This window comes from Primulina eburnea, chromosome 14 (genome assembly GCF_022965805.1).
Source record: "Primulina eburnea isolate SZY01 chromosome 14, ASM2296580v1, whole genome shotgun sequence".
NCBI lineage: Eukaryota > Viridiplantae > Streptophyta > Magnoliopsida > Lamiales > Gesneriaceae > Primulina > Primulina eburnea.
Genome location: NC_133114.1, coordinates 32,636,612 through 32,657,337, shown reverse-complemented (window position 1 = coordinate 32,657,337; position 20,726 = coordinate 32,636,612). Strand labels below are relative to the sequence as shown.

The window sequence follows — 20,726 nt, the reverse complement described above, 5'->3', positions numbered from 1 at the left end:
CATCTAAATTCTAAACAACTCCATTTTTAAACTTGCATAGGTCTAGTTTCAAGTCCCAACAAAAACTTTGCAATACCTATAGTAGTACACTGCATGTTCTGATATACTCAATAATGTTCCACTCTCTGTGTGATATCACTTCTAGAAATATCACATCCAATCCATATATATATATATATATTAGTCAACATAAATTTAACTAATGTATTTTAGAATACAATTATAATGTTTTTTCTGTTTGAAGTTATAAGATATTTGGTACTGAGTGAATCCTGGAAGGGACATCAAATATCAAGAAAATTTGCAATGTTGTGTTTGTTCAGCGGTCAAGTTCATTGAAAGACCACCCATCACTTCATCAAATAGTGGGATTAGTTGAGTTATTGATTATGTTATATTATTATTAACGTGCATCAAAGAAATTTGAGAGCGAATTATGATGATGATTATTATTGTTGGAGTCGTGAATTACTTCTAGTACCACTTGACCAATTAAATATCAGTTTAAACATTTTGTAATATATTACTGTCACGAGATACGAAAAATGTTTGATCCTGTAATATACTTATTAAAAGAGAATTGTTTGAGAGATGTGTTCTCAATCGATAGAGTGATTGATTGAAGCACATTGTTTTTGTTATGATATATTTTTAAAGGCAAAAACTTGTGTGAGACGGTCTCACGGGTCGTATTTTGTGAGACGGATCTTTATTTGGATAATCCATGAAAAAGTATTATTTTTTATGCTAAGAGTATTACTTTTTATTGTGAATATGGGTAGGATTGACCCGTCTCACAGATTGTGATCCGTGAGACGGTCTCATATGAGACCTACTCATTTTTAAAAGTGGTTAAATTAATAACATTTACACCATCCTCATATTGTAATTTTTTTCAGAAAACGGCATCTTATAATAGTAATATTTATATAAAAAAAGGGCATTATATTGCCCAACGAGATCGGATTTATCAGTGAAATTTACAGGTCGGTTTGCGCGAAAAGTTCAAGTGTAGAACAAGACTTGACTTGGTCCATTCCAATTTCCAATTTTGATTATCGATTGTTGGAGTATTTCTCTCCACAAAAAGTTATTTTGTGATCATATTTAATATGTTTAATTATGTGTCGCACTGAAGTTCAATTATTTAATATTACACGTACATATATTTTATGAAATACACAGTCGACTTGTTTACTATCATACGAATCGTTTACATGAAGTCGAGCTATGGTGAAGATTTATTAAGACGGACATCTCTCTTATATCATATCTCATTAGCTAGTTGTGCTTTTTATCAGTCGGAAGATAAATGTTACGATTGGATTTCAAATATGAGAATATTTGTTTCAGATAATCTGAGAATATTTGTCTCAGATGAATCACAAACCATGTTACGATTGGGTTACGAAGATGAGAGATATTTGTTTCAGATAATCTGAGAATAACCACGAACCATAAGCATCAATTTCATTGTCAATATGCAGACGTCAATTCAGAGCAACTTTCACAAATTGTTCAGGTCCACTGATTATAATTGATGAATAAGAAAATAAATTATGCCACATATTTACATTGTTTCTTGTATTTCTCAGTTTCTATATAAATACTTACAAATAACTTTCCAAGAGTGACGAACGGGAACCAAAAGTTTTCCACATTAAGGCGGATGCAACAAAATAAGCAGAAATACTAGCTAGCCACAATCTGAAAATATATATCAAGTTTTCTTCATGTAATTTGTTTCTCAAAACGAAAGTATTGGCCCATCAAAAACTTAACATCGCCCACTAGATGAATCGTGAAACTCGATAATTGCTGGAGATCCAGATACAGATTATTCTTCGAACATGGTAACATCAACAGTCGAGTAAAAGGGTATAACCTTAATAGGATTGATCTGACAAGTAACCACAAGTCTCTTGCTAACAACAATTAATTCAAACCCACCCAACTTTTATCCACCTTTTAGAAAAGGAAATATTCCTCAATATATGTACAAAAATTCGGCCAAAAATGAACGAAACCAATTTCTTTTTAACATCAAGACAAGTTCCCAATCGCTGATCAGGTGGAAACTCGATTCTTGGATTTGGTTTTGCCCGTAGTTTGGTGGAGCCTGAAAGACAATTGCTGCTCTTTACTGAGGAGTGAAAACCATTTCCTTATAAAATCAGCAGGAATGGACTCTTGACTCAAAATTGATTGAGTATCAATGGCAAAAAGTTCTTCAAATGAAATAGGTATAAGACCAAGCAAAGCAGTTACAGTAGCAAACTGAATTGGAATGCTCAGATTTCTTGAAGTGCTTTGACAGAAAAATGCAAATATACAATCTCTTAGTTTCTTAATTCTGGTGTCCTCGTATCCATTATAGTCAACTCCAAGCCTGCATCACAGACAATACTCAGGTATGACGTACTGAATTGTGTATCTGTGTGTGTGTGTCTGTGTGTCTGTGCTGTACGCGCTTGTAAGTGACAAGATATACCTTCCCAGTTGATTAAGAAGTAAGACAATTGCAGCACAGAAACTCTCCATGGCACATGATTCAAAAATCTCAAGAAGACCACCTATAATGTTGTCAAATGTCCATTCCCATCTCTGCATATTAAAAGACATGCATCAACAAGAAATGATGATTTAAAATATTGTGGGAAATTGCGAAAGAGAAAGAGAACAAAAGGAAAACTCGAGTAAAAGATACACCCAAGGATAGACGTCTTTTTCTTCAAGATGGGAAAAGGAGAAAACCATATTCACAACAAAAGAAGTGAAAGGATGATCTTCATACCATGAAACGAGCTATAATCTCAACCAATGAAAGAATATCGACAAAGTTGCACAAACTTTCGTTGAAGGTATCCATCAAGGATACTGCCTGTCTCAGGCCCATAACTTCTTTAGTTATTTCCTCATTTGATAACACTATAGGAACAAATGAATTCATTAATGCAAGTGAATCCTGTGACAAAGAACAGGATTTAATATACTTCTGAAGATTCTCCAACAGGAGTGATGACAGAACTTCCATAGGAAACCACACCCTCTGAGAACAGGCAGTTAGCGCAACATGACCAAGTTTTAGAAGGCATTTCAACCATGGATGAAAAAGTGGAAGCATAATTTGAAGATGAAGCCTGCTTCTCAAGAACCATAACCAGAGATTTTACAACAGTCATCGCTAAGGAGTACGGCTGAAGGGTAAAATATTGACAGCCGCACAAATGAGCAAAAGAATGAAGAATACCCAGCACCACTACAGGGTCAAAGTCACGCATTGCAAATAGCTCACACGATGTCTCACAAATGAAACCAATGTGGTCCACTGCCGAACACAACGATGCTAACAAACAACCTCCAGCAATCAACTGGTAAACTAAGGCCGCCTGCTCAGACAGTATTACAGTATTACCATTTACAACAAGATTTATTTTGGAGCTACCAGTAACTGTTGCCTCAGAAGATAAGTCACCACACATCAAGACTTTTCTCTGTAGAAGGAAATCTTCACTGAGTGCAATCAAATCAAGCAGATCACATGACTCCATAAATTTCCCTCTCACAACCAGATCAGAAAGTGCTGCAAGAACGGGAAACAAAAATTCTTAAAGTTAAGGGTGGAAATTCACAACAAATTGAAGATGATAGCAGCTCAATATTGTCATTCATACCTGAGCAAACTTGCAGGGTGACAGGATCAAGAGACTGTACTAAATCACATTTCAAGGAATTTGCCAAGTTTTTCATTTCGATCTCCGATATTCCAAGCATTATTATAGAGAAGAACACACAGACCTTCTCCCTAGAAAAAAGTACAAATAAAGGAAAAATTAATTAGCTTCAATCTGAGTTTCTGAACATACTGATTAAATTAAAAGAATAAAATGTCATTCCAGTTCTGTAGATATCACAACATAAGGAATGCGAAGGATAGACCATGGCATAGCGTTGAACCCCATATATCTATCTCGTAAGAAACTAATACATTGTTTCCTACATACCCATGTATATGTCAAGAGAACATATAGCCAATTAGCAGATCTGATCATTATAAAAATAAATAAAAGTAAATTCCAACTGTGCTACATGACCAAATGGAACAACAGGAATCGACAAAAAATCACTCACTTTGACGAAAGATCTTCAGATTTTTCAAGAGAACATAGAATTCTTTGAAGAAAAACATCTGCTGAGTGAAGAGGGGTGCACTGAGGCTTGCACCTGCTGATGGCCTGGAGGATTCTTGATATGCTACTATTATCTTTATTTTCTAAAGAAAAAACAATATAATTTGGAAGGGCACCTGGGATTGGAGCAATACTGCTTTCACAGGATAAGTGTGTTTTCACATTTTTAGATTCATTGACATTTAGTATCCCCAACTTTCCTCCTAGAACCTGGTTGTGGTAATAACAAGCATCAGTCACATGCTCCACACCTAGATTCTCTGAATGCTTGTGATTCTTCTCCATATCAAAGGTATTAATTGGTGCCAGGTTATCCTTAAATGGCATGTCCGCATCATCTGTGTCAAGTGACTCATCCCCTAGAAACGTAATCTCAGGCAGAGTAGGAGATATAGGCGTAGCAATAGCTATGCGATAAGATTTTTCATCAGCGGCATTGTCCAGGTCAAGCAACTTCATGTAATCGTGAATTAGCATTTCATCAAATTCCCGATGAGTGCACTTGGTGCTTTCCGAATAATTATCGATTCCATCTTTCAAACACTGATCGCATTTCCTTGCATCTAAGCCAAGTGAAGAAGCTTCCTGCCAACATTGGCGTTGTTAAAATCTGAATCAAGTATGCCTTTTTTACCATTGGAATTAATCAAAGAATGGATAATTTCAGCTCCCTCACAAGAGGTCTTTCTCCTCTTGGTCGGTCTAAGTTGCTCTGCAGAATCATCTTTGTGATCACACAGCATGTCATGCAATACAGATAGCTGCTTGGACATCTGTTCGTACAGCTTCTGACCCTTAGAATACAATTTGTCCATGGACTCCACAGCACCAAGAATCTTCCTCTTGTTCTGGTGCCTAATTCGGTGGTTGTCAACATTACCCTTAATAGGACTTTTCATGTTCTTTTCAGCATTTGCTACCACATTCTCCCCGCGCATTATTGTTCCCTCACAAGTCAATTTTGACAAAGACGATTTCGGATTTGATATATCTTCTCCTGGTTTAGCTGATGTGATAGAAAAAGCACCTCTTTCCTGTGAGCCCATCAATGGCGAATAAGAAAAAGATGCCGTACTGGAATTTAAGGCAGAACTCTTCGACATTTTTCGGAAGGAACCCCTATACAGAGGATTCAATCTAGAATCAATACCTGATACAAGTTGCTTGAGATATCCATCAGTGTAAAATTTATCTTTTGTGATGGTCTCATTGCCTGCCTGTGAAATAGCAATTCAAGACAATTGTAGAATGTTATTATATCAGATTGATAATTCTGTTAATATGGACCACGACAAGAATACTCAAGGAAACAAGTCTTACAAAAGAACGTATATTATTTACAAGAAGAATATCTGTAGTTTAACAGTGTAGCTATTTATAGGAGTCCATATTCTTAATGTATAGTTTTCGACACTCAGCAGCCATGTAGGTTTCAACATTATCAGTTTGTAAGATAACAAAGCCAGAAAAGCAGTTCAAATAGATAGAGCACCACACATACAATAAGTTCCCAGCTTGACAGAAATATAAGAGGAAACCAACCTTTTCCAACTCATGTATAACGTCACCGCCATGCACAAAACAGCAATCAAGTATATCCAATCGTTGTTGGAACTGATGAAATCTCTTCTTCATGTGAAATAGTTCTTGATGCAGCAAATTGTTACGAACATCTACCTTTGTCACCTCTTTGGCATGCTTCACAAGCATCTTTTCTAGCTTCTTTTGTTTCTTAAGAAGTTTCACTGTAGCTCTGTCAGAACTGTTGCTGTTCTCTCTCATTGCTGGATTGTCAACATGCATTCTCCCCAATATCTGCTGCCTTTTCTGAAATTCTTCTAATATCTGCTTACAATCTTCCAGCTCTCGAGATAGTTGCTCAACACGATATTGCTCTTCCACGGCATTCTTTTTCTCAGCTTCTGCAACTTTCTTATGTTTTGCAACTTTCTTCACCTCTGAATCAGCAGATTTTTTCTCCCCGAAACTAAATTGATCTTTCTCCTTGACCATCTTATCTATCCCTTGAGACATTAGGGCTTCTCTCTTAGCCATTCTGGTACCAACATCATTTCTCAATACAGAATCTATGCCTACCTTTGATAGGTCAATGTGAGTCTCAGCCAATTTCCTAGAGCATAAATATTCACGTAGCTCCTTCTCTAATTTTTCCGTCCTTCTCTTTTCCTCTTTCAACTTTTGATCCAAATCATCAGCCCGATCTTTCTCAACTATGGCCTTCTTCAAATTTGCTTCTGCGAGTTTCCGCTGCTCTTCAGCTTTCAACACAGCTGACTCTGCCATCTTCCTTTCTTTAATGGTGTTTTGTTTCTCATCCTCCACTTTCTTGTTTGCCGCTGCAGATTTAGATCGCTCCAAACACAACTTTGACTTTACTGCGTCAGTTTCCAATTTTATTCTCTCATACGAAACCTTATTCTCCTCAGCCTTTTTCCTTTCAATGTCAACAGCCTTCTGAGCTTCACTAACCTTGTTTTTTCCTGCCTCCAGCTTTTTCAGAGCCTCATTGGCTTTCTTTTTTTCCATATCAGCATTCTTTTTTTCCAAGTTCGCTCGAGATCTCTCTTTCTCCAGAAGCTCTTTGAGCTGATTTATCTCTATCTCAGCCACATCCAAACGTTCTTGAAGCTGTGTACCAGATTCATCGGAGGCAGCTTTACCATTCTGCTGCAGCAATTGAATCTCCTTCTTCAGGGCAGAGACCTCACTCTGTAAGTCAAGCCGTATGGAATATTCTTGTTCTTTTTCACCTTTCCATCTATCAGCTTGCGCTTTAAGATTCCCCAATTCTGGTAAAGAGAGAAGTTTTATTAACATGGCAGTAAAAGAGAAAAAGATTAAAATTCCTCCCTTCAGAACCAAAGAAATAAAATCATGAAAAGTGCAGATGCGAAGGAATAACGTGAAACAAAGAAACAAGAGAGGCTCGCTTACCTTGTTTAAGGCTTCCATTTTCTTTCTCAACGACATCATATTGTTGATTCACTAAGGATGTGCAATCACGAAACTTGTTTTTCAGCTCTTCAAGCTTAGAATACTTCTCCAAAAGCTTTGAATGCTTCTTCTTCCACTGTCAACAACAATATCAATATAAATAATCGTTACCACAAAACTAAAAGGAAATTAAAAAAATTACCGCCGCACAGCAGGTGTTCTCCGCATTGTCCGCCATTTTTTCCCGAAGGAACACAGAATTCTTCTAGTTCTTCATGGAAAATTAAATTTCGATGGGCGATGGGTGAGGTTTTTCTCCACCTACATTTTTCTTTAAACAGCTTAGAGTTTGGGGCGAGAGGGTTTTATTTCTTTCATTTCTATTTGCTGCAAGCAATGGTTTGGAAGACAACAGAAGGGTTTTAGTCTATATGGGATTTGGGTCATTGTGGGCCTAATTTCTGTTTAATTGGATATCAGTCTAATAAAAAACCAACGAAGCCCAATTCTTTAGCCTTTTTATTGTACATCTATCACATATTTTTCAATTGAATTAATTACTTTTAATTTTTTAAAAAAAATTACTAATTATTAAAATCAACTTCAATATCTCCTATAAAATTTTAAAAATAATAATAAAGATATAATTTTATAGTTTTAAGTTTTTTAAAAAATAAATACTATATTATTTCTAAATTTAATATAGATAAGGATAAGAATATATTGCAATAAAATTTAAGAACGACAAAGATATATTTGGGTATTATTTAAAATTATGGACAATTGATAGCAACTCTGAATTAAAATTTACTAAGCAGATTTTTATAATATTTTTATTAAATTTGAAACTTGTATTTTTGTAATTCAAAGGAGTTATCTTGTTAAAATCTAATTAGCGTGAAAATACCATAAAATCAAGGCTTTGTTTATTTGGAGTGACTAAAATAGGATAGGATTATTAATTCCAACTCATCCAATGTTCATTTACAAAAACTGAAAATTTTCTTAAACTCAAAAACTTATTAATGATTGGATATGTGCATATTATTTCTTGATAAAGAGTTCTTCATTTAGCTAGTAATAATTGAGAGTGTATTATATACTATATAGAATAGATAGATATAAGTTAAACAAAACCAACAAAAGAAGAAGAATAGATAGATAAAAGAAAAACCATCGTAGTGGTTTTGAGTCATTTACGACAAAATAACAATAAATATCAAAGATATAAAGCATGCGCAAGACTAGTTATTCTACGCAGCCAATTTCAAATAATCAAGAACTTGAAGAATGGAAGTCAATTCCCAACAAAAACCAAACCAGAAGATATAAATTCATAAATTAGAAAGAAAAGAGCAAAAAAATCCTCCATGGTCCCCTATAATTATAAGCAGTCTCATTCTCAGTGCAGTCATTGCATACGAAAGCTTTGTCACAACTGGTAGGTGTTATCCGCAGAAAGTGGTGAAGATTAAGTCCGCTGATATATGCAGCAAGTACAAAATCATTCTCTGTAAGTCCACCTATACAAGTAAGCTGGACAATTCGCACGTTAAAGTTACAAATCAGCTTATCCTTTAGAACAATAAAATGACAATTACAAATCAGCTTATCCTTTAGAACAATAAAATGACAACTAAGCAACCTTGTAAAGAAGGTGATATATGGATTGAATCTTACCTACTGCTTGGGTCTATATGTCAATCTCTCACCCAGTAAAATGGAGATCCGGATCATTACCAATAAAATATAATCGAAATCTATTGATTTCAAATTCAACCAAATGCAATCTTATAATATTTAGAATAAATGTGTCTGCCTCTCCGAGATTTGTCATAATTACAAAACAATTCAACTATATTTAAATATTACATGTAGTCATTACAAGTTTATGAAAAGTAAAAAATAAATCCAATAACTTCTAAAATTATATATAACTTCATCACTTTGTATTTATCTTACAATTTACAATCTTAGGTTTGTATTTATTTTACATTTTCATGAGGTTAAATGTAAGAAAAATACAAACATACCTAAGTTAAAAGTTATCATAGAGAAGTATAAATATATATAATATTTAAATATAGTCGAGTTTTTTTGTTATAATGAACTTTAAGAGAAGGTAAACTTAATTATCTCTAAAATTTAAATTACTTTATGATTAATACTTGTTGATTTCTATATTAAAAAGTATTGTTTTTTTAGATAATAGATTGATTTTTTTAAATCTTGTGAGCATATAGAAAGATGACAAAAACTTGTGTGAGACGGTCTCACATGTCGTATTTGTGAGTAGGGGTGTGCATTCGATCGGTTCGGTCACCGACCGAACCGAATTGCCAATAACCGAACCGAATTTTATGAACTGACCGAACTAATTTTAATAACTGATCATAAATTAACCGAATTAAAATCGGTGACCGAATTAACCGATTTTTTTAAAAAAATAAAATTAAATATAAAAACATTAAAAATATTATAAATTATATAATAAATCTATTTTTTTAAAAAAATTAATTTATTATTCGGTTAATTCGGTTAACCGATTTTTTTAACGAGAACCGAAACCGAACCGAATTAACCGATTTTTTTAAATTTTCAAAACCGAATTTCCGAAATAACCGAACGAATTTCCGAATTGGCTCGGTTCGGTCGGTTATTTCGGTTTAACCGAGATTTTGCTCACCCCTATTTGTGAGACTGATCTCTTATTTGGGTCACCCATGAAAAAATATTATTTTTTATGCTAAGAGTATTACTTTTTATTGTGAATATGGAAGAAGTTGACCCGTCTCACAGATTATGATCAGTGAGACGGTCTCACAGACCCACTCCAGAAAGATTTGTTGGAAATTCATTTTTCGATATGACGGTTCGATTTCATATGATTTGAATTCAATCTAATTTCGAAAATAGAGGATCAACCGAGGGAAAAAAAAAAAGAGCATGCAGAGAAATCTAATGATTTGGCTTCATGTGAAGGTGGTTGATTAATGCAGCAGATATCGGTTATCCAAGAAAAAATAAACTTCATCCAAGCAGCGATGCATTGTATCAAAAGATCAGTGCAATATATATATATACTAAATGTTATATATATGTATAAACAGGAATATGCAAGAATTAAAGAAGAGGTGCGTTCATTTGATGCGTCATGTCTTAATCTTAACTTATAAGAACATAGTCCGCATCATCTGAGAACCTATCTCCAGCAGTTGGTGGCAAATTATGACGGGAGACAGGCTTATGGACCTGGGCATGACTCTCTGCCTCGTGCTGGAACATCTTCACTAACTCATCCAACTCCATTTTCATCACTTTAACCTGGTCATCCTTCACTGGTTTTTTCAACCCAAGGTAGATCAACCCGACTGCAATTAGCACTATGCCTATGAAGAATAGAATAGAAGAAAATAAAGCAAATGCATAGGGTGTCTTTTCTGCGCCAGGGATCCCATCCACGTTGATTCCAAACAGCCCGGTGATTATGGAAAGAACAAGCCCACAGCCTCCAAAGACAGCTAAATTATGAGTGACCGTAAGGCTTTTATCCTGAATCAGATGATTACATTTAGGTGTAAGTTCACCATTTTTTCCATAAAAAAAAGGACAAAAATCAACATGCCCAAGCACAAAAGTTACTGTGGAATGACTAATAATATTTTGTGATATACAGTTAAATGGTCACTGCTGCCGGAAACTATCACCACCCTGTAACTTGGATTACATTGCAAAACATAAACGACAGCAATTCAAAGAGCAATCAGATGCCTCATCATACAGAGCTGATGTACGACAAACCTGCAACCATGCACGAACAGTGCTCTGCATGACATCTTGAATGGTAAACAAACGGCCACGGACTGCTTCTTGCTCTTCAATCATTTCCCTAGTACTCTTTCTTGTTCCTTCCAGCAGACTTTTTGCTAGATTACCCCTCAAATGTTGTAGAAGTTCAAATACAATCTCTTCCCTTGCATGGAGCGACCATTTTACTCTAATAACCTGCAATGTGCTGACAGGATTTCAAACTTAAGAATTACATGTGAAGAAAATCATAAACCTGAAGCATACCAAGGCAAGCACCGCTAGCAAACATTTTATGCATTACTTCAAGAATAATGACTTGATTTCCACACACAATTATTTGGAGTCAGTAAAATCAGAACTCGTCCCTGAATGAGTTTTCTACAAAAGATGCAATGGGAGGCACATCCTTCTGTGAAAGAAAGTGATTTGCTGTTCTGACTTTAAAAATAAGAATAATCGTGTATGCTGCTCAGAGCTAATAAAGTTCATGTGTTTATGTTCTAAAAAACTACAGGTCCACAAAGCAATTGCAAAATTTCGTGTAATTCAAAAAATTGGGAGTTCTATTAATTATCAATAGTCAATTATGCATTTAAAAAGAACTGGACCTTTACCTGTCTTGATAACCTTCTTATTTCTTGGTTGAGAATTACGCCAAAAAGATTTAAATCTTCATGATTTCTCCTATTCAAAAAGTTCCAGAGTAGGGACAGAGATAAAGAGAGATGAGCGAGCGTGATATATCACTGAACGGAAAGTGGTCAAGGCTGATAAAGGTACCTGTTCATGAACTTCAATTCCATTTCATCAGCGACGCCAAAAATGGATTTCCGAAATAACCTTAAAGTAAGAAAAATCATTAAATTATTCATCATGACTCCAATTGATTTTATACAATCTGGGTATTGGTTATGGGCCTATGGCAATTGTTTAAGCTATCCATGTTATAGATGACAACCTTTACATATGTATTCACTATCAATGCATCACATTTCAAACCAAAAATCGAGATAGACAATGTACCAAATTCAACTGTCTGTATGATAATTCTCATATTTTGTGTATATTTTTATATGGATATCCTGAAATTAATCCTGTTGCCATTGGATTTAATGCAGAAATTTATGCAATCTAACCAACATAAAGTTTCTGTCTTATTACTCATGGTTCTGCATCTCCCAATTAATTTGCTTCTCTAAGAAGAGGGTGCTCCAGTGATCTGGTGAATCAAATAGCTTCAGACCAACTATAACATTTTAGTCACAAGAAAATCACATTATATAATCCATATAGGTGTGGCCACACTTTATGGCAAAATCAAGATGTTTTGCAGGGCTTGATCTGGTAACTCATTTTTCCAATCAGGTCCTGTGAGAAATGGTATCAATAGCATGCTTTTGTTTCATATTGCAGTTTCTTTGGAAGCCCTAAAAGAGTAAGAAACGACCAAAATATCAACAAACCAAATCAATTTGTTGTGTATACTCTGGGAAGTTTAAACAACGGAATTTTCGAGTGGCCGAAAGAGATGACAATATATGAAAATAAACTTAACATATTCACTAACTGAATGAAATATTTCCGGAATCAAGGAAATAATCGATATTGCCCAAGCTTCCATTGGCAACAGCAGTTACCGGACGTTCCTAGAAGTATACATTAATGGATATATGATTATGAATCAAACTTAGGTGGTGGCATCAAGCAGATGATAGCTATCGCTCAACTGCAATTGAGCATAGAAAGTGACGAGGTTTAACTATTTACAAGAACTTGTACCAAGTTTACATCAAGGTGACTTTACTAGCAATAATTTTAACATTTAGACATATTTAACTGTGATAAAAAAGTTGGTTGCACTGTTACAATATCAAACTCGAGGCCTCACCTATCATCCCACCGTGCCAAGCGGCAAACTAATTGTGCTATAATCTCATGTACTGTTCTTGGGGCACTGTAACCACCACCAAGAAGAAGCTCCTAGAATGGAGAGAATACAACTGATGTTAACAAAACTCATGCAAAATAAAGCACAACAAATGATTACCAGATGCATCACATGCATAAATTCTTAATTGGAAGGCAGAAAACAAACATCGGAACTCAATTTTTTTAAGTCAGAAAATCCATGGTCCATTGCCCCTGCCAGAAAATATTAGGTAAGATTCAATTATTTTCTCAGTATTTCTTGTTTCTGGAAATTTATTTTTAAAAGTTGAATTGCTAAATGTAATACATGTTTGATCATATTCTTGGAATGAGTATATTTATACTAAGTGTCTTTTAAACTCTACAAATCTAGCATTTGAAATTTTTTTGGGGGAGTGATGAAAAGTTAAAATAAAAATAATAATTGTATAGGGGATGGGAAAGTGTGTTGAAAAAAAATGAATGAATCATACAATAGCGTATATGTTTGTGACCCCTGGAAATGAGAATATTTTGCAAAAACACCAATAAAGTAAAAACATAGCTAGTTTTCAGAATTGGCTGCATTACAAAATACAATTGCATGTGCACCCATAAAAAAACTACTGAACCAAAATAATTATCCTAAACAAACAGTTGAAGATTAAAAAGAAAATATGTGAGATAACAAAGAGACATATTCATTACAAATGAACCTGGACTTCCACAACGCCTAAAACATTAATTCTTGAAGCAGATCCTTTCACGTGTAGAACAGTTAAAAAGAAGTTCTGAGCTTGCCATGAACGGATAACAACAGGGATATCATCTTCTTCAACAAAAGGATCACCAGCAGATTGCCCCAGAAGCTCAAACAGTAAACCTCCGGCAACCCTTACTGGGACCTGCAGGCAAAAATGACATAGAAAAAGTTGAGCCAATACCAAGTGCCAGATATTGATTAAAAGCTTTAGTTCTCTTTTATTTATTATTAGAGCTCAATATATTCACAATTTTTGAAGCGCAAACAACAGTTTCCATCTAATGCAAAGACTAGTTATTTGAAGAAAATGATAATAATTACAACATTTGACATATTCTAATCATAGACCATTCTGTTTTAATTATAGGTCTTGCGATAAGTAACTGAAAGTCCAGATTAGGAAACAATTTGGTAGTAACCACATAGAACCTCGTAAAATGATTGCAAGAGACTTGGACAAGAAAATTGAATAGAGTAGACAGGAAATTTACCTCATACAAGAGGTGTTTCATCCGTTCGCTGATCAATTTACTTTCGTCTCTCAGAGCAGTACTAATGGCAGGATGCAGCCAATGAGCATTGTTAAGCCATGCATCCACATAAGGATGACCCGCAGCAAGATGACACCACCATCTAGGCCCAGCAGGGCTTTCCCAGTAAGGAGCAACTAATTCAGCAACCGTTAGATCATCCTCATCATCCACTGTGTCAAACTCCTGAGTCGACCAGTCTACATCAACTTTCACAGTTTGGACAAGTTCGGAAATTCTAGACCACCCAATTGGAGCCCAATGATTCCCTCCATGTTTTTCAGGAGAACGGAAGCTTTCTAACTGAGAGTTCTGGCTATCCATGTTCAAAGAGCGAGCTGAATGATTACCCAATTTCATAAAGGGGCCAGACTTCAGCAAATTGTTCCCACTCTCCTTTTGAGACACTGGCATGGAACCTCCATCAGGGGGAGTTTGGTTCTTGAGACTAACATAATTGGTTTGATAAGATGGCTGGCCTTTTGAAACTGATTTTTTATGGCCTCGGATGAATTCAAAAGCACAAATAAGTCCGTCTGTCCAAAGTTGACTCCCTGGAATGGCATCCTTATTGCAGCGGCCTCTATGGATTTCAAGCTTCATTGTTCCATTATTAAGGAAAGACAAGTCCTCACCTTTCCCACTCATGTTGTTTGGTATATAAACCAAAACGGATGAATGCTAGCACAGGTTGCAAAATGTTTCAGGCTAATGATGCCACGGTGCAATTAATAAGAGAAAGGAGGTAAGTGCACATCTGTTTGTAAAACCTCTATGAATGAGAAATGCGTGTTGAATCCCTGGAGCATCAAGTGGAGAAAAAAACACCTGTTTTTTAGTTTGGATTCATGGGTCATCAGTTCAAGTTTCTGCTACAGAGAGTGCATGGATTGAGCAGTTAAATACCCCATAAAATAGAATCAGAACAATAAATAAGTGAAGCATAATAAGAAAGCATTTTAACGTTGCTAGCAGACACTATATCGTTCGGACAAAAGCCCACCTCAAGAGTTTTACCGTATATTTATCCTTAATTGAGCCCAAAGAGGTCCAGAAATTTTGAATATCCTGATGTCAACTATTAATTTCTCCAGGTTCCTATTAGAGTGCTCGAAAATCGTAACTAATCAAACAGTGCCATCACCGTCAAAAAACTCATCATAGATCATCTATAAACAAAAATTTCAACTCCTCGTTCTTCCCTCATTGTTATATACTGTTACCTTAATGGAAGAGAAAAAAAAAAACTTTAAATATGTTTCATGCCCAATATTATGTCAAAAATGAGTTAAAAAGTAAAATCCATTTTTCAAATCCCTCATTTGAAGGCTGGCCTAGTCTGACAAAATACTAAGCTCAAAAATCATATCTTATCAACTTACAACAATGTCAACTGCATATTTGCATGTAACTGAAATTCACGGAGTGATATTATAATAAAAAAAAAAAAGGAAGAGAAAATCGTCATCGAATCAAAAATTATAAACGGGTAAAATGACGCCGTGGGACGTCTTTCATCAGTTCTCGCCAAATTGCACGAAATTCAGATGGTAAAAGAAGAGATTAAAGGAAATTACCAGAGCCACTTGAAAAGACGGGAGTAATCCACCTCGCGTAAATTATCAGCCTCAAATCCAATATGCCGTCAACGTGACCTTTTTTCGCTGTGCTTCCGAAACAATCTGCAATAATAATAAAAAATAATGTAGTTTGGGCCCCTATGTTATAATAAATGGAGACAGAACGATCTAGGAGAGTTTACGACAAGATGACACGTTTGATTCGGGAATAATTAAAAGATTTGGTACTCACGAGAGGCTAATTAATACTCCTTGCACTTTTCTATCGGAAAAATTTGTAAAATAATTTCAATTTAAAGATATTTTTTTCAATTTTAAATTATTAATATTTAGATGATATTTTATCATAATAATAAAAATTAATTAGAAACTAAAATGTCATTTGAAATAATAATATATAAAAAAAAATATAGAGGAGCTAAACCTCAATTTTAAAATGATGAATTAAAAAATTAACAAAAAATAAATAAAAAGTCAAAATATACCATGACACCAAATTGTCTCTATCATGATTAAACTTGATGAATAATAATAAATAAATGTGCACGTACACACAATTTTTTTATGTTAAATAATATTTTTATGAACTTCAGATAATATTAAAACATAAAAGTCGTAAAATATATTTATATTAGTTTTTCACAAAAAAAAAATTTGTGATAATATCTCACGGATCAATTTTATGATACGAGTTTCCAACTCAACTCAACTCATAAAAAAATGTTATTTTTATGTAAAAAAAATTTACTTTTCTAAGTTTGATCGTGTCGGAGATCTGTTTCATAGATATATACTCGTGAGATGGTCTCACTAGAGACCAACTTTAGTTTTTTATATTAGAGATGATATGAACCTTTAAAAATTCAAAAACATAGATAAAGATAAAGAATTGTTGATAAGATGGATGGTGGTTTAGGCAAACTTACAATTACTCAATGACTTCGTTCGGTTAGTATAAGATGTTCTCGCATTATAGTATAGTATAGAAGTATGAATAATATATATAACAGTATGTTGGGTCATTAAATAATAATATTCTTGGTTTTGATGATAACAAAACTTGTTATTGTGTTTATAACATATTTACGCAAATGTAGTAGCTAGATGTCAAGTTGGAAGCTGAAACTCAAATTTAGTCAAGCTAAAATTCTGATGAGCTGAAGTATTTCGATGATGTCTTATAGCTCGGTAATGCAAATGACTAACAACCAAAAAGGATGAACATGAAACTCAAATTTATAGAATTCATAGTTCTGATCAGCTTGACTTGGATGTTATCTTGGCGAAATAGTAGTTGCAATATTGAGCTAGACAAAGTGGAAACAACAACCAACTTGAAATGAGATTTTATGATATTTTGGTCATATCTTTCAACTCAGTAATAGAAATGTTATGATTCAGTTACGCGTTATGAATATAAGACAATGATTTACAAGTAATTTTCACAAGTCGAAGCTTGAATCATAGATTAAGCAGGAGAATTCGCAATAAAATTGTTTGTTCTATACTAAATGAAGAACCAGTTATAACTTGTATTCGATCTAGTATTTCGAAGATATCTCTCCCATACAAACTGGACTTGAATGATTCTTAATTCTATGGAATGATAAGAGAAAGGGTTGTAACTTATACATTCATCAAGATGCCTAGAAATCAACGAATCAATAATTATAATCAAAAGAAAATATCAGCTCGAATTAGACCAGATCAAACCAAAGTGAACATATTAGATCAGACCAAGTTGAACAAACAAAATCAGACCAGATCAAACCAAGCTAAACATAGATCAAGCTGATCAACCAGCTTAGTCATATCATCCATGCCAAACCAGCGTAGTCTCAAAAAATGGCCAACAACGCGAATATGACTATTTTAATGTCATAAATCATACAATATCTGACATATCCAAGATAAGCATAAATGCCTGGAAAATTCATTCTCTTATGTATGGACATAACCATTCTGAGCGATCATATTTTTGTTTCAAACATTCATATAACTCTTGGAGACCATGAATAAAAATTTTGAAGATCAAGCATAAGCTTTTGACGGAGATTCAAAAGAAGGACAAATTAATTATATAAAACTAGTTGAAATGAGAGCAAACCCCCAAAAAAAATGGAGGATACATTTAAGATATATACACTGTGGTGGATTAAATCTTCAAATACAATCACTCACATATATATATGAAAGTTAAACTTCAAAGAATAGTTGGGTGCTAGTCTTTACACAAAGGTATTAAACATTGAATTTGTAGTCTTGCCATAAGAAACGTTAAATATTATGCAGATTGTGAGGTTGCAGCTTATAATCCAAAATGTGGTAGGGGTTTCGATTAGGCAAATGATAAGTCCTAAATCGAAATGAGTTTGTACAATGAGTTATATCAATCAAAATCTTCTATGAAATCCTTCCGACAAAATAAGAAAAGGTGACGTAGGATCGGAGCTATTATTTTCCGAATATCAATAAATATCACATAAAATTTGAACATGAAATAACGATTTTCGTGTTGGCATCCCCACTTTAGATTTACCCATGATCCAATTGTAATTAAACCACTTGAACATAATTTAATTATTTTTTTGAGTTCACATTCAAACAAAATGAAGACAAAATTGTTAAATATCTCGTATCGACTAAATTAAGTTCTTAAGAGTTACATATATTAATTTGAACAATCTTCACCTAATTGATATAATTTTTGAAGTTGACTTAGGTTTATGTCACAATCTTAAAATGGTATCATGTGAGGGCCCGTTATCCTAATCACGATTTATTAACATGCAATCCTGATTAATCAGTAAACAACGAAAAAGTGAGTTAAAAATTTGCGTTCATATGCCCTCAATAAATACAACATAAACATGTGCCGCCAGACACAATCATGACATATACAAACCAAAATATCATAGAGCCGACAATGCTCGATAATAACATAAAACAATCCTTCAAATATATACATATAGTATCCGGGAGAACAATTCCACGCAATACCTAAATACAACCGAGTCTACTCTCAAGGAGCTCTGGTACTTTCTGAGACTTCCTCTCGAGCACCTGAGGTCGAACCAAATGTACCACCCGTCATGTCCATAGACAAAAGACACGACAACCCCCTCTCGGGGGTCAGAAACCCCAGTACGAGACATCAAGAAACCACGATATATGATAAAAATGTAATGATGCAATGCATGAATAGGTGCAAGATATCAGGATATCAGGAGTCAAATGATCGATATCAACAATCATACATATATGCTCGAGCTCGTCAACGAATCAGCGGACCGTGCCTGAGATATGGCCCAACCTCGAAGCCAGCAACTACGTAAGCCGGATCGAATCAATGTAGCCAAAGATCTCCATGACACCATATCATATCATATATATAACAGATCTCAACCGAAATATAACTGGATCTCAATAACAGATATGCTCAATATGATATGTTCAGTGGTATTAATGTGTCTAACTAAAATAAAATGTGTGTGAACAAAAGAAATATTTTATTTTATTTGCATATAAATTACCAACTGATAATATGCGAGTCAACATATAATATCACATAAATCAACAAATAGCAAATAAATGATACACATGATCATCAGATGCTTCTGTCAGATATCGTGAAAATAACTGATTTCTACGTACCTCAACTAATTTACCAGTATCTTAAATCCTCAAGAAAGTCCTGGAAACGTATTCATACAAATCACCTGAATATTAATTTAAATGGTCTTATAATCGTATAAAAATTCCACAATCATTTAAAAAATTCACTAAAAATCCAATTTTAACTATGTAAGCATTTTAAATTCCTAGAATTCCAATATTCGATTAAATTGTCTAAAATCAATCATTTCTATTTTAATCATCGAAAAATATTTTTTAGCTTTAAATGACGCTAAATTCAAGCGACTGCGATAAATTCTAAGTTCACCAAATTATATCTCCAACCCGAACAATTCCAGAACCTACAACAATAACTCAATAATTAATCAATATTGATATAATATTTGAGTCGAAATTGAATTAAATTCACATAGATAACAATCCGCACCGATGCAGCTTGTAATCCCAACAACAGTGACTATAAATCGAGTTTTAACACCGCTAACAAGGAACACGGTGGTCGGAAACCGTAGCTTGCGGCGGCACTAGGTCGGAATCACGTCGGAGCTAGCTGAAAGCGATTTTACCGGTCGGAAAATGGTCGAAACTTTGTGAAATCTTGCTTCCCGTAGCTAGGCAGAACCTTAAACGACCAAAACCTGATTTTTTCCTACGTTCTCCGGCGAAGAGGGCGGTGAGTTTTCCGACAGGTTTTCAGGAGTCACAATTTTACCTAGCAAAAGTAGTATGATAGATCTCATCATGGGATTTCCAAATATATATTTACTTTAATTTTTCGATTACCGGTGCGATCATAATCGACGGTCAAAGAGGCGGCAAGGGTTGAAGGATAAAAGTTACGGTTGAGGAGAGAAGATTCATCCGATGATGAGGATTCTTTTATATATAAATAAAAACAAAAGTGCAATAATATTTGATTATATGAATTCTATCATATTATCAATTATATTTTAGAGATATTACAAAGTATTTCATGGATATGCACTAATCTAGTTGCCATATATTACAAAATTTCATATCATTTAAGACTCTACATCTATAAATAAAGGGCTCCTAACTCTAATCAAAGTACGCTTTCATGTACAATTATTTATATTAGCCTTGTATTTTTTTTTTCAAACACTATACTGACTTGAGCGTCGGAGCAGCTTCGCCTCCAGGCGGAGTCGTCTCACCTATTTTCATTGATACCCAATTATATTTTTGGAGTAAGTTTGATTCGGCTTATTGAAGAGACTGGTTCATGATAATCGGTTCAATATATTTATTGGGTGTGATTTTTTTTTTTTATCGCATCAATATTGATATCACAAAAGGATAAAATTGAAAGAGACCAAAAACAGATCAAAACATC

General features: G+C 34.3%; 2 protein-coding genes across 10 annotated transcripts; both read right to left on the bottom strand.

Moving 5' to 3' along the window:
• Positions 1-1,617: 1,617 nt before the first annotated feature.
• On the bottom strand, positions 1,618-7,530 carry LOC140811458 (uncharacterized). The gene is given in 10 exon segments (XM_073169352.1): positions 1,618-2,389; positions 2,492-2,604; positions 2,795-3,085; positions 3,087-3,583; positions 3,675-3,805; positions 4,132-4,751; positions 4,754-5,407; positions 5,733-7,000; positions 7,146-7,281; positions 7,348-7,530. Coding segments are annotated over 10 exon segments (4,068 nt in total). The 5' UTR covers positions 7,384-7,530; the 3' UTR covers positions 1,618-2,067.
• A 2,644-nt stretch (positions 7,531-10,174) lies between these two features.
• LOC140812008 (uncharacterized) lies at positions 10,175-15,845 on the bottom strand. 9 transcript variants are annotated; one of them, XM_073170168.1, is made up of 9 exons: positions 15,734-15,796; positions 14,927-15,025; positions 14,118-14,837; positions 13,580-13,768; positions 12,844-12,935; positions 11,736-11,795; positions 11,570-11,639; positions 10,947-11,150; positions 10,175-10,697 (listed from the first exon to the last, which is right to left on the bottom strand). In XM_073170168.1, the coding sequence occupies exons 2-9, from the start codon at positions 15,011-15,013 to the stop codon at positions 10,311-10,313; spliced, it is 1,809 nt and encodes a 602-aa protein (XP_073026269.1). In that variant the 5' UTR covers positions 15,014-15,025; positions 15,734-15,796; the 3' UTR covers positions 10,175-10,310. The 9 variants fall into 9 exon arrangements, with proteins under 9 accessions (XP_073026269.1, XP_073026270.1, XP_073026272.1 ...); XM_073170169.1 differs by lacking the exon at positions 15,734-15,796 and adding an exon at positions 15,174-15,532; XM_073170171.1 differs by having other exon boundaries at positions 14,118-14,956; positions 15,734-15,845.
• Positions 15,846-20,726: the final 4,881 nt, after the last annotated feature.

Bases quoted from the DNA above. Each gene is read 5' to 3' on its own strand.
- LOC140812008 (XM_073170168.1), bottom strand. From the start codon at position 15,013: ATGACCCATGAATCCAAACTAAAAAACAGGTGTTTTTTTCTCCACTTG. The intron at 11,796-12,843 runs GTGAGGCCTCGA...TCTTACTTTAAG, and splicing joins TTGGCACGGTGGGATGATAG to GTTATTTCGGAAATCCATTT. The intron at 11,151-11,569 runs GTAAAGGTCCAG...AGCACATTGCAG, and splicing joins TAAGAAGGTTATCAAGACAG to GTTATTAGAGTAAAATGGTC.